Genomic DNA, 13,923 nt, shown 5'->3' with positions numbered 1-13,923 from the left:
ATGAATTTCATATTGTGATGTAATCCTGTCAGATTTGCACATATAATGAAAAAAAGGAAAAGACTTTTAGTCGAGAGCCATCACTGGCGTGTGGTGATCGATGATGGTCGCGGTCTCGCGGGAAGGAAGGAAGCGGGGGCTGACCTAGCATATATTATTGAGGTTCTACTGAAGACTGATTTAGCTTTATAAAATTTGATAAGGTTGATAAAACATGTTATTATGATGCTTTAAAAAATCGTGAAGGTGAAGTTACAAACTTTTAGACGGATTTTAGATAAGTTATTATATTTTTTTATTTAGATTTTTGTACATCGTTTAGTCACAAACTTCACGTCGAAGCTGGAACCATAGCCGTGCCAAATACCCCTAATGAAATGGACAATGTTTTTTTCGAAAAATAAACAGGAGAGTGGCATGGCATGCAAGCAAATGCCACGAGCTCACATGTCACGTGATTGCCGATCTCTCGCTCACATATTTTTAATAAACTGAACGTGTGGCCCGCGATGAGACCACGCCATGGGATCCTATTAATCAATTTGTTTCGTGATACGAGTTGGGTTGCATTGGTTGCCTCCCAGATCCCTGTTGTAAATGTTGCGAGAGACTTCGAAGTTCAGTAAACACCAGAACAAAATTACCCATCAAGATCAAGTCCTGAATATCTAGAGGGGAAAGCATAGGACGACATGGCAGTGACGCAGTGGCAATCCTTTTCCGGGACCCTTTTCAAAGAAAGGAACAACCTGTCCTGTTTCGCGCAGATCCATGATCCAGCTCACGTACTCCTGGTAGGCTGGTACCTCCAGGATTCCTGCCCAAACTTCGGTTCTTCTTTCCCTGCCAGCAACTACAGTAGTGGTCGGGCCTGCATTGGATCCCATGTGCTAGCCGGGTGCTAGAGCTAAACTGCTATTGAACGGTACGTCCATGCGGAGGCGGAGCTGGAGCCTCGTGTCTCGTGATGGGAACATCTCAACTGTGGATGCAGACGGCAGGCAACGTGGGTGTGGCGCAGCAGCAGCGGAGACGAATCATCAAATGCATACAGCGACGTCGACCGCTCCTTTTCTCGGTCGCGACGTGCCCCATGTTCTCATGGTTGCTTCCAGTGCTCCTGTTGATTTATTTATTCATCAAACGTGCTGCGCGTGGAAAGACATCAGACTTGGACGGGGGACCGGACGGAGCGGCTCCCCCCATCGCTTGCTTTCCTGATTGAAGCCTGGAGGCGGTGTTCTAGGACGCATATCCAGTGGCGCACAGCCAGATACAGATACATAGACAAGCAAAAGCAACTAGCCCTGCATGTTTCATCTGTGCTTACATTACATATAATAAAATCACAGACATATGGTTTCGACATATAGACACACAAAACTAGGTCATATATGTGAGTGGAACACACAATTGTCACTCTTGCAGTACAATATGATTCTGACATGCATCGCATCTTTATTTATTCCCTTTGCCTCAAAGATCCATCTTCAGGGTAGCCATGCCGGCATGAAATTATTCATATGCTCGGGAGCGAACCTGCAAACATGCATGCATGCCACACACAAGAAGAAGACAGGATCAAATCGATGCACAGGCCGGGCTGCGCTTTAAAGTAGCAGCTAGGATCTACCGAATCCAGGACGCATCTGCAGGAACACGACATACCCGATCTGCAGGGTTGGCTCTGCTGCAGCTTCCAGGGGATGAAAGAATAATCCATTGCCAACATGTGATGGGGCTTGCTGTGGTGAAGAGTGCCGCTCGTAGCCGAGTAATAAGTTGGCACCGTGCTCCCACACTTGGCCATGCACCTGGTTGCTGGTCTCCTCCAGCTTTAATTTACAAAACAATCACGTAAGAAACCTCATTAAAGGTAGATCTAGTGCCAGAGAGATAAATCGAGGCGCCACCACTTTGAAATCATGATATGATGACTCAGTGAGACAGCAAATTTATATTTTAAAAAGGCTTTATTATACGAATTCAGTTATATTGCTGCAGTTGACCTACAATATTTAGTTTTTCATATGCAAAACTTATTCAAAGATGTAAAACATCCTGGGGTACAAAAAGCCGTTCAGAGAAATATTAACACACTACAATTGGAATGAGAAACCCTGACCATGACTAGATAGGGTTGGGACTTGAATATATAGACCATTGTTGGGCCTAGCCCATTACACAAGGATATGACAGTAATTATAAGGGGCTAATCCCAAAACCTGGGCTCTAACATCTCCGCTATCTCAACTCTATCATGTACAGATGTTGAGACGGAATCGAAAATCGGCGAATACATGCGAACTACAACGTGGTGGGGACGCTGAGAACCCAAACGTCACTGGCAACGACACGCTCGCAGACGAAGTGCAGGTCGATCTCCATGTGCTTCATGCGTTGATGTTGCACGGGATTGGTGGAGGGGTGGACCGCGCTGATGTTGTCACAGTAGACAAGGGTGGCACGTTGGAGAGGCTTTGGAGCTCTTGGAGAAGCTGGCGCAGTCAGGAGGCCTTTGCCACGCCGTTGGCCACAGCGCGGTACTCGACCTCTGTGCTGGAGCGAGAGACGACGGGCTGTCGCTTGGTGGCTCAGGAGACGAGGTTGGCGTCCAGGAACACGACATAGCCGAAAGTGGACCGACGTGTGTCGGAACAGCCAACCCAGTCAACGTCGGTGTAAACCACGAGCTCCGACGTCGGGTAGGGTCAGAGTAGAAGGTCATAGTCGAGGGAGCCACAGAGGTAGCACATGATCCTCTTGAGAGCAGTGAGATGAGGCTCCCACGGGGTGTGCATGTGGAGCCACACCTGCTTGACGGCGTAGGCGATGTCGGGCCTGGAGAAGGTCAGGTACTGGAGGGTGCCGATCAGGCTCTGGTAGGACATCACGTCGGCGACAGGGGACCCGTCGTCCTTAGAGAGCTTCGCCTGATTATTGACAGGCGTGGAGCAGGGCTTGCAGGCGGGCACGCTAGCCCGCTTCAAGATGTCGAGAGCGTAGTGGCGCTGGTGGAGGAAGAGACTCTAAGTCCGTCTCTCGACAGTGGTGTCGAGGAAGTGGTGGAGAGGCCCTAAGTACTTCATCGCGAACTCCCACTGAAGGGCGCCGATCGTGCGCTGAAGAAGATATGCAGTAGACGTCGTGAGCACGATGTCGTAAACGTAGAGTAGTAGGTAGACGGTGTCGTCGTTGCACCTGTAGATGAACAAGTACATATACAACTTGGCCTCGACAAACCGAGCGAGCCCAAGTAGGAAGCGAAGCGACTGTACCAAACCCGCGATGCCTGCTTGAGGCCATAAAGGGACCGGTTCAGCCGCCACACCAGATCTGGATGAGCGGAGTCGACAAAGCCGATGGACTGGCTACAGTAGACCGTCTCTGTCAGAGTGTCATGGAAGAAGTCATTCTTTACATCGAGCTGATGGACTGCCCAGTCTCGGGAGAGGACGACTCGAATGGTAGCGAACTTAACGACGAGGCTGAAGGTCTCATCATAGTCCACTACGGGGCGCTGGGTGAAGCCACGAAGTATAGAACAGACCTTGTAGCGATCAAGCTAGCCATTCGAGGTAAGCTTGTGGCGAAAGATCCACTTTCTGGTAACCACGTTGGTGCCTAGTGGACGTGGCACTAGGTTCCAAGTGTGGTTGGCCAGCATGGTCATGTACTCCTCTGTGGCGCGACGCCAGTGAGGATCAGCGAGAGCGACGCGAACGGAGGAGGGAACTAGGGAGGCGTCCGGAGGAGCCTCGGCCATGAGTACCAAACGATCGACAGGACGGAGAACGCCGGTGGCACAACGAGTCACCATTAGGTGGATGTGGCTGGAATCACGGTGGATGGTGACTGGGTGGTACACCAGGGGCTCGTGCAGGAACGAGCAGGTGGATCAGTGGGTCGAGGGAGCGGTTCGCTCACGACGATGCTAGACGAGGGTGGGGTCTACGAAGCGGGCCAGATAGGGGGCTGGCATAGACGCGAGTAGAGATGGGAGCGATGGCATCTGGGCCACGCGTGGCACAGGTAGAGGTGCAATCAAAGGCGATCGGGGTGGAGGGGAAACAAGATCGAACTCAAGGAGAGAGTTGAGATCGGTAGGTGAGGAGCCAGCAAGGGGAAAGACAACTTTATAAAATACAACATGACGAGAGATGAGGATGCAATGAGTGAGGAGGTCAAGACAACAATAACCCTTGTGGTCGGAGGAGTAACCGAGGAAAAGATAACGAGTGGAGCGATGGGAGAGCTTGTGGGGAGCAGTGACAGAGGTGATGGGATAGTAGTCACAACCAAAGACACGAAGGTGGTCATAGGAGGGGGTTGTGCCATATAGGGTAAAGTGGGGAGTGGAGTGGCTCACTGCCTTCGAGGAAAGGCGATTGAGGAGATGGGTAGCGGTGTTTAGGGCCTCTGCCCAGTAACTGATAGGGAGAGACACTTGAAAGAGGAGGTAACATATCATGTTGGTGGTGGCGTGAATGATGTGTTCGTCCCGACCTTTCTAGGGAGAGGTGTAAGGGCACGAGAGGCGCAATTGAACGCCATGAGAGAGTAAGGAGCGAGAGGAGGTGTTGTCGAACTCTCGACTATTATCACATTGATGGGTACAAACCGAGCGACAGAATTGGGTGGAGACCCAAGCGAAGAAGTGGGTGAGGGTGGAAAAGGTGTCAAACTTCAACCGAATCAGAAAAGTTCAAAGGAAGTGAGAGAAGTTATTCAAAATGACCAGGCAGTATTTGTAACTAGAGAGGATGAGGACAGTAAAAGTCCAGAGATCATAATGAACAAGATCAAAGGCTTGAGCATCCCTAAACGTGGAAGTGGAAAAAGAAAGACGAGAGTGACGACCGAGCTGACAAGCATGACAGAGTTGCTCGAAGGAGCCCCAGCGATAGGAGATATCTGAGCGGTTGTAGAGCTAGGACATCACGTCATGTCCAGGGTGCCCAAGATGACGATGTCAGGTGGTGGAGGTGGTGGTAGTGGCAAGAGCATGGGAGGAGGATACGCTGGTGGGGGAAGTAGATGGCAAGTGAATAGAGTTGAGGGGGCCGGAGATGCCACAACGAGCGAGCACGACACATGTGGGAAGGTCTCGTATGGTGAGGCCCTAGGGATCTAACTCTATAGACCAGTGGTTTTCACTAGTGAAGCGACGAACCAAGAGAAGGGGATGAGTCAACTGGGGAGCAACAAGGTCGTTGTTGAGGTAGAAAGGGCCCGGAAGAATCGGTGCACCTACTGAGGTGACAAGGAGGGTGTGGAGTCGTCCCCACCATGATAGAGGAAGGATGTGAGGGGTGTGGAGGATGATAGTGGGATAACGATCTAGTGGTATGAGTGGTGTGGAAGGAAGATTCGTTGTCGACCACCCAATTGGTGGGAGAAGATTTGAGTGGTGACGGCACGGGGTGCAAGGAGAGAGCGAGGGGAGGGGCTCCGATAGAGCCACTAGGAGGGGAGGAAGACAACAAGGTTCATGAACGGATCAAAGGCCACGAGAGTGCCATGGAGAAGTGGGCCAGTGTGAAGGAAGACACGCACACGACAGTAAAAGGGAGGCACATGAGCCGAAGGGGCTGCAACCATAGGAGCAGGCCCAAGGCCGTCGGTGAGTGCGGTCACGCCACTAGGGAGGGTGCCCGCTGCGGGAACGACGAGGGGGTAGTGTCAGGTGTGCTGCTGCTATAGATGTCCAAACAGTGCGGGCTGCCCGTTTGGCCCGTGGCACGGCACGAAGTTAGCCCGGTCCAAACACGGCCCGGTACGGTCGGTTACGGGCCCGGGCCGGCACGGCCCATTTAGCGGGCCGGGTATGGGCAGATACGGCGGCCCGCGTGCTTTGGCCCGGCCCGGCCCGATAAATGGGTCGGCCCGACAGCGGCCCGCATATTTATGTAAATACTAAATATGTAAATACATTTAATTCTCTCATAGTATATAAATATTAAATACACGGCCAAACATATATAAAATGCATACATAAATATAAAATGCATACATAAATATTTTGTTGTCTTAATATATATAAATAATATGTTATTATATATGATTAATTTTATTAAATATATGTATTTATATACCGTTCTACTGTTGGTTCGGGCCAGTGCCCGGCCCGGTCCGTTGAGGCCCACCGGGCCAACGGGCCGGTCCGGCACGATTTTTCTCTGTGCGTGCCGGGTTTGGGCATGTCTCTAGGCACGTGGGCCAGCCCGACCCGGCCCGAAGCATCAACGGGCCGTGCCTGGCCCGGCCCTATTCGTACCGGGCCGAAACGGGTCCGGGCCGGGTCCGGGCCGGGTGGCCCGTTTGGACATCTATAGCTGCTGCTGTTGCTGGGCAGTAAGGGCAACAGGGAGGACACCAGGAAGGGGCCCAGTGACAGAGATGAAGGAGGCCCCGTCCCCGACGAGCTCGCTGCGAGCAGGGGCAGTGCGGGTGGGGACCGCTGCCGCGACAGCGTCTAAGCTCCATGTAGCGGCGTGCTGTAGGGACGTGCTCGCAGCAACGAGAGGACCCAGCGTGGAGGGGAAGATGCCGGCGATGGCCTAAAGACCGACAACCACCATGGAGAAGTGGAGAGCCGCGTCATGACCATTCGTGGGGAGGAGGTGGTCTGCGTGTGCGTCGATGCCGGAGATGGAGAAGGCAGAGGCACCGCTGGGCTCCATGGAGAGGCAACGATCGAAGGTGGAAGGCCGACGACCAGAGGGAGAGGACGTGGTCGTGTATGTCTCCCTGGCCGAGCTCCATGGCCTGATGGCGGAGGAGCAGGGGGTTCCCAAGCGGCGGCGACGCCCTTGAGGACGGGCACACAGGGAGGTGCAAGGCCTAGGCGCACAGGCATCTGGGGCACATCCTAGCCTCCTAGGTCCCCGACGAGCGCACCAGCGGGAGGGAGGAGCGGATCCGAGCAGACCCCGGGTCATCAGCGACGTGGAGGGCGCGAACAGGCAGTGCAGAAGCATGGGAAGCGGGGAGGTCGGGCGGCCGGACAGGGGGAAGAAAGCCTGCGGCTGGGGGTGGAAGGGAGGGTAGAGAAAAGTAGCTCTGGTACCAAGTTGGAATGGAAAACCCTGACCCTGATTAGGGTATATATATCAAGAGTTGTTGGCCCTCACCTATTACATAAGGGTATGATAATAGTTATAAGGTGCTAACTCCAAAATCAAAACTGGGGTTCTAACAAGTACTATAAAATGAAAGTTGATTCAGCACCAAGCATTAATGCGTATTTGTGCTCATGGAAACTCAATTTAATGTGTCGATTGCACATGTACTTATTTGCAAGTATATAAATACAGAGATGGTACTAATAAACAGATCTGCCAACCTGAAGAGTTAAATTATTCGTTGATATATGCGCCATTTGTTTTAACCCGAAACATGACATAAAAACAAAATAATGTTTCCCGAGTATCTAAACGAGACCAGGTAAATTATGTTTGCAGCATCTAAGGGGCATGGTAAGGCGCATGCATACCTTTCTTCTAAGGCACTTATTTGCTTCACACATCATTTGCTCCTGGACATGGTTCAGTGATATCATTAAGTAGTTCAAACAGTACTTATGCTCTTATCTAAGCAAAAATCGTCCAAAAAATATCTAAAGATATAAATCTTTAGATTTTATCATGTTAAGAGCATACCCTCCTCTGAAGATCAGTGAGCTGATCAAGCATATGCTGTGTCTGCAAAATGAGAAAATTGTTTGATCAACATTTGAAAGATACAAAATACTAAATCATTCATGCCTATATGAGATGAATGATGATCATTCGACATATTTCAGATGTCACCCCTACATAATTAAGGAAGATTAGTCACGGAAAATATAGGAGATTATATATGGCTGGGTCTTCTTGGCAGACGGTCACGTGTATAAGAGTACTCTATATTCAAAGTGGTTCATTAATTATAAATATGGAGGGCAGTGTTGTCAACACTAGCTTCGTCCAAAAACTATATTTTAACGCATTAGGAAATAGTTTGTTCAACGAGTCACCCTTGTGGATCTTATGTGACTTAAGGATGAATCAATTTGCTTCTCAAGCTGATCAAGCTCTTTGACACCAAGTGAACCCAGATCTTCACCAAGCAAATTCCTGTAATAGCCAATAAAGCCAAAATCAATTACATGCATCTTAGCTAAGCATTACACATTCACATTAAGAAACTTATTTTAACTTCATTGTGATTAAATTATGGTTTCTTCATTTAGCCTCCATAAATTGATACCTAATTCAGAGGGTTATGACTTATGAGGATTCTAAAAAACTTCTTTGTGCATATATGCTGACGAAGACCCAATGCTTTTATCTATGCAATGAAATCTATTTGTACTAGCTAATCACCAAAGTAGGGCAAACAAACAATGCACAGATATTTTCCCTCTAGGCAGGGATCGATGCTGTTATCTAGTGGTTAACAGCGCATACACTGAAAATGATAGTAGCACAAACTTATTTTGATGAAATTGTCCAAATATGTAACAATGTTATCTAGTGGTTAACGTCAATTCAATTGGGTACGAGAAGGAAATTCTTTTTGTCATGAAGATAGAAATCAAGAGTAGACTCAACTTGCCTCTGAGTCCTCTGTAAATTATCCACCTTTGCTTTCAGTTTAAGGTACTCATTGCGGCTGTTCTGGACTAACTGCAAAATGACAGGTAGTTCAGTACAAAATATACAAAAAAAAGTAAACAGTGGCTGTGCACTAGGGATGAAAATGGAAGATTAGTTCACACACAATAATGATATTTTGAACTATCATCATTGACAACAGCTCAATGTGGAATTGTGTTTTCTACATCATATAAATTTTATAGCCATGATTCTAACTCAATCTTCTATATATAAATGATCAAATGGTTAAAGGTATCAAGGTTAAGGAATTGCTAGCACTACACAATGATATGTTCACTTGAACAAAACAAATATGTATTGTAGTAATTGTATATTTCAAATGAGAACAAAGTCACTAGTATCTTTTAATTTTCACAATTAGATGTCCACTCATAAAGCTAATTTGATAAATTTCAATATATCAATCTAAAATTGCCTTGTACCAACGAGTACTGGGCATGTTTATTCGGTTCTCCACACCACACCACACCACGCACGACAGCGAAGTTGCGACTCTGCCACACAACATAGCTGTTTCTGTTTGGATTGCAACTAAAGTTAGGCACGCCACATTTTTTAAGCTACAGCAGAGTTAAATTCGCCACAGACCACAGGTGTGTGGTGGCTGTTTTTGGCGCTGCAAATATGGCAACACCACAACGAGCATTTGAAGTTCCGTCTGGGAACCAAACACGCTCTAGAATATTTGCATGAGAAAATACTAAATCAGAAGAGAACTCATGAGAAGTAGATTCAGGTGAATAAACGTGTCAAGCTAATTACCTCGTTCTCTTTGTTCTGTACAGCAGTATCTGGGCCTGCATAACTGTTTTTTTCGTACCTCTCAAGTGTTCTCGTGATGCTACAAGTTCAAAATTAGCATGGATAGTTACACAGTGTGGTGCTTGGAGAAGATGAAGCAATCTCAAATAGGGTAATATAATTTGCAACTGAATTTTTATTTTTGGTTACATACAAGCTAGATACAATTAACATATATACTTGTCAACCTTAGGCTCCGGTTGGATCCTTGGAATTTAATTCATTCTAATAACTATAATTTAGACATAAATTAATTCAGCTAATATGATTGTATATGGAATATATTTGTATATACTATTAATTGTTAGCCATACAAGAGACATAATTATATGTTGTATTTCTATTGTAAAGAAGTATGTTATAAGTTACAAAGTACAAACATAGCATGATGATCTATAGAATTAATTTTCATCTTTCAATTCTTTAATTCTAAGACAGGTTTGTATGCGAACTTGGAAAAGTTATGGAATAAAAAATTCTAAACCAAATAGCATAATTTATTAAGTAGATTATAATTCCTCCAAAATAAAAAATATATAACGGCTTCGTACAGCATTTCGAGTTTTTACTTTATCTTCCTATTGATACCTCATGTTCATATAATTAATGTAACTTACATCTATCACAGTTATATATATTACAGAAACTTCCTGATTTATGCTTACGGGACATTCCAACAAAAGAGAGGAAGAACTACTCTCTTCAGAAACAAAGATGACGTGAGTAAACAAAATCTAGTATACTACGAGTATATCTTGAAGATATGCGTGCATATCTGACAGCATAAAATACTAGTAGAGCACTAGGTAACAACTGTATAGACCTTGGAAGGGACATATGATAAAACTTCGCCTCGGAGAATTTTGCGGGAAAGGGAATTGAAAACTAATGAACTGAAATGACAATTCGATTAGAAAAGGTGAGGAGACAGTTGGACATAAGGACTGACATTTGAACCTGACAATTGATTGTACCCTAGTTTATACCTCCAGGTCAATCCTCGGAATCTTGTGTACAAGGTGTATACAATGAGATAATATTACAAAGTAAACAATAATTTTAATACTGCAGGACTCAAGACTTAGCCAAAAGCAAAGAGTTGGAACACTGCCAATTATCTAGTTTTCTCTTTATTTTTAATAAAATAATTTCAGTCCTTGTGAAAGTTATGAGATTTTCCTAGGGAGCATAGAAATTTTAAAAGTGTGTCCACAGGCAAATTAACCACAAATATGGAAGTTATATTTCAAAGTCCTATGATTTGATCTTAGTCTCCTCCATTTATTAACAGATATGGGTAGTTATATTTTCTGTTCGCAAAAATGAAAAAAATAGACACAATTATCTAAATTTGGCTACGTACAAAGATTCTTGTGAGAGGGCTTATTTGACCTGAACAATAATGCTAATGGATTAATTTTAATAGTTCGTTAGGTCATTCGATCAAAGCAGATTGAGATCTAATGCCCTGTTCAGTTCTGGAACTGTGGAACATGAAGTATAAAAGACAACAAACAAAACTGCATAGTACAACTCTAAGCCAATAAATCATAAATAAAGTTAAGAGACAATCCGTATAGTGAATCATGTAGAGAGTCTGTCTCTTATATTTTTTCAATTAACTCTAAAAGACCTCTTAAAAGACCACCTAATAAATATGGTTGTACACGCACTAAAGACTATAAACTATAAAGCACTGCAACTGAAAAAAATTTCATAACACAATATCCGTAAAAGTATGTTCCTAATTTTTACCAAGCGAAGGACAGAGGCAGAGAAAATGTTTATATCGTGCTAATCTCATGTATTTGGCAGTAACAAAAATCCTCTTTATTCTCTCAGAAGTGAAAAGGACCTAAAATAATTTTTGCAGGAGACTAATTGACTAAATTAATTAGAATATCAGCTACTAATAAGCAACACGACGACGTCCATACATGCTCGAACTATATATATATAATCTGCTTCTAAGCTAAGATTATTTCCAAATAGGGTCCAAAACAAACAAATAAAAAATCTGGCAAATTAAAACGGCCGGATTCGATGCCGGATGAAAGCTTACGTGTCTATGCACAGCACGACAAACTCGCTGGGTGTAGTACGTCCGCGTCTTTTGGTCACCCGAATTATGTATGTCTTTATGAATATATACAAATATGCGATTTAATTTAACTGGAAATTCGCGACATCGCCATACCAGTCGTTTCAACACAAATCCACAGCTCCTGGAGCAAACGAGAACTCACCCGATCGATCTACTAAATAACAACACACTTGACAAACCAAGGAGCAACGCTAGGACCCTAAAAAAAACCCACCAGTCTTGTACTCTCAAATTAAACCCTAAAAAACGAAACACAGCTCAGCAGCAATGAGAAACGACGAGCTAGGTTGGTCTCGCACGGATCCATCCTGTGGCGTCCAGAGATCCCCATGAAACTACGCTCCCATATATAAATTAAACACAAGCTCAAAAACCGTCCAAGCTCCCGCCACCACCCAACTCTTCCCCGGATGTCAGATCCGAGAGGATCTGCGGCCTCCGTCCACTGCCCGTACACATGAACCACACGTATATATGTGCTTTTGTGGTCGCGCGGGTGCGTGCGTATACCTCGGTCCGCTACAGAACTCGTATAGCTTGCCGCGGTTGGAGAAGACGATGAGCGCGACTTCGGCGTCGCAGAGCACGGAGAGCTCGTACGCCTTCTTGAGCAGGCCGTTGCGGCGCTTGGCGAAGGTGACCTGGCGGTTGATCTTGTTCTCGATCCGCTTCAGCTCCACCCGGCCCCTCCCCATGGCTCCCGACCTTTCCAGCTAGCCCCAGCTGCAGCTACCCTCCACACACACACACACCAACAGAGCTGCTGCTAGTTAGCTAGCTTCTCCTCTCCGGCCCGATGGAACCAAGCAAAAGCGGAGTGGAGAAAAAGGAGGAGAGCACAGGCAGGAGGAGTTGGGTGGTGGAGAGACGATTGGGTTAAAAGGGCGAGAAGAAAGGGGTGGTGTGGTGAGTGATTGGGGCGCGTCCCGCATTGCCATTTCCGGTAAGGTGGTGGGCGACCCGGAACCCTAGAGGCAAAAGGCCAACCCCTCCCGTCTCGTGATTGCCTCCGTCGGTCCGTCCTCACACGCCACCTTTTGCATTAACCAAATTCAATTCCGCACCCCAATATCCGGCCATGTGTCAGCCTCCCGTCCGTCTCTCTGTCTATCTCTCTCCTCGTTGCCGAACTGAATAGACCAGTGAGGATTCGACAGGTCGATGCTAGAGAGAGAGAAAAGGGAGAGAGCAACGGAGTGGATTTTTCCAGGTGGAACCTCGGCTTGCCGTGATTTTGGGCAAAGGCCCCCGTTGCCGCTAGAGGCCCTCACCTGCCAACTGCTATAGCCATGCGCGGCGCGCTGCTTTCCTCTTTCCTCCATCGAGCAGCTCGATCCTTCCAACGGGAAGGCATGCTTGCAGCGATCGAGCTTGCAGACATGCCGTTATGATTCGCAGCTCGGAAGAGGCCGGTCGCCATTGCCATAGTGCGTGCAGACAGGACGGAGCTCCTCAGCACGGGTTGACATGGTGAGAGAGGTCATCGATCCGTTTTGCGTCGCTTTTTCCAGAAAGGAGACCGCTATACGATCCGTTTTCTGCTTAGGGATCCGGCATGTTCTTGTTCCAGACTTCTGGCATGTGTGTAGTAAGATCATGTGGAGTCCTGGACTTCATCACTTCCATATCTGTTAGCGATTCTGAAAGGACGATGATCATCTCCATTTTTTTATCTGCTCATGTGAACCCAACCGGCAATCATCACTGATTTGGTAACGATTCCAGGCCCTAAATTCAATTGATCTCTTGCAAAGCTCCTCTTGGAACCAGATGCCGTTGCGTAACTAAATGTTGTCTACTATGCATCTATATATCTAACTTGAATCGATAACTCATGCGATGTGCTTCCAAGATTATTATGCTAAGATGTAATAGCAAAAAATGCATGGCAAATATAAGGGACAATTTCATGTATGCTACTGTAATTTTGTCTAGTACATTATTTATCATCACAGATATTCTAGTCCCTACTATATCACTCGCCCACTTGCGTTGGCATAATTAAAAAGGTACGAAATTGTATCAGAGTGGTATATAGAAGGGATTATAACATTTACGATGATAAATATGGTACTAAGCAAAATTACAAGGACATGCAGAAAATTTCTCCAAATATATTTTCTATTTTTATATGAATCAACTGTTTTTACGAAGATCGCCTGAATTTAAGAAGACAATGAAGATTTGTCATTTTATCCATTCCTTGCGTGGATGATTTGAGGTCATATACATGCCTAAAAACCAGTGCATTCCATTCGACTGATTACATGTATTAATTAAAGTTTCAATCGCGAAGTTATGCACGTTGCAAGATTTAGGGAAAAAAACTAAATCACCTTATGAATGCTGCTTAAGTAC

At 46.0% G+C, this 13,923-nt stretch overlaps 1 protein-coding gene across 1 annotated transcript; it reads right to left on the bottom strand.

The window, feature by feature from the left end:
* Positions 1–1,290: 1,290 nt before the first annotated feature.
* On the bottom strand, positions 1,291–12,399 carry LOC100415938 (uncharacterized). Its single transcript, NM_001184848.2, has 8 exons — positions 12,076–12,399; positions 9,423–9,501; positions 8,599–8,669; positions 8,018–8,117; positions 7,662–7,703; positions 7,496–7,537; positions 1,669–1,835; positions 1,291–1,539 (listed from the first exon to the last, which is right to left on the bottom strand). Exons 1-8 carry the CDS (start codon positions 12,258–12,260, stop codon positions 1,491–1,493), a joined length of 735 nt encoding a protein of 244 aa, NP_001171777.2. The 5' UTR covers positions 12,261–12,399; the 3' UTR covers positions 1,291–1,490.
* Positions 12,400–13,923: the final 1,524 nt, after the last annotated feature.

Source organism: Zea mays, chromosome 7 (genome assembly GCF_902167145.1).
Source record: "Zea mays cultivar B73 chromosome 7, Zm-B73-REFERENCE-NAM-5.0, whole genome shotgun sequence".
Classification (NCBI taxonomy): domain Eukaryota; kingdom Viridiplantae; phylum Streptophyta; class Magnoliopsida; order Poales; family Poaceae; genus Zea; species Zea mays.
The sequence above is the reverse complement of the archived record's forward strand: the minus strand, read 5'-3'. Positions and strand labels throughout refer to the sequence as shown.

Bases quoted from the DNA above. Each gene is read 5' to 3' on its own strand.
- LOC100415938 (NM_001184848.2), bottom strand. From the start codon at position 12,260: ATGGGGAGGGGCCGGGTGGAGCTGAAGCGGATCGAGAACAAGATCAAC. The intron at 8,670-9,422 runs GTAATTAGCTTG...GTCATTTTGCAG, and splicing joins TACAGAACAAAGAGAACGAG to TTAGTCCAGAACAGCCGCAA. The intron at 1,836-7,495 runs GTATGCATGCGC...TGTAAATTAAAG, and splicing joins ATAAGTGCCTTAGAAGAAAG to CTGGAGGAGACCAGCAACCA.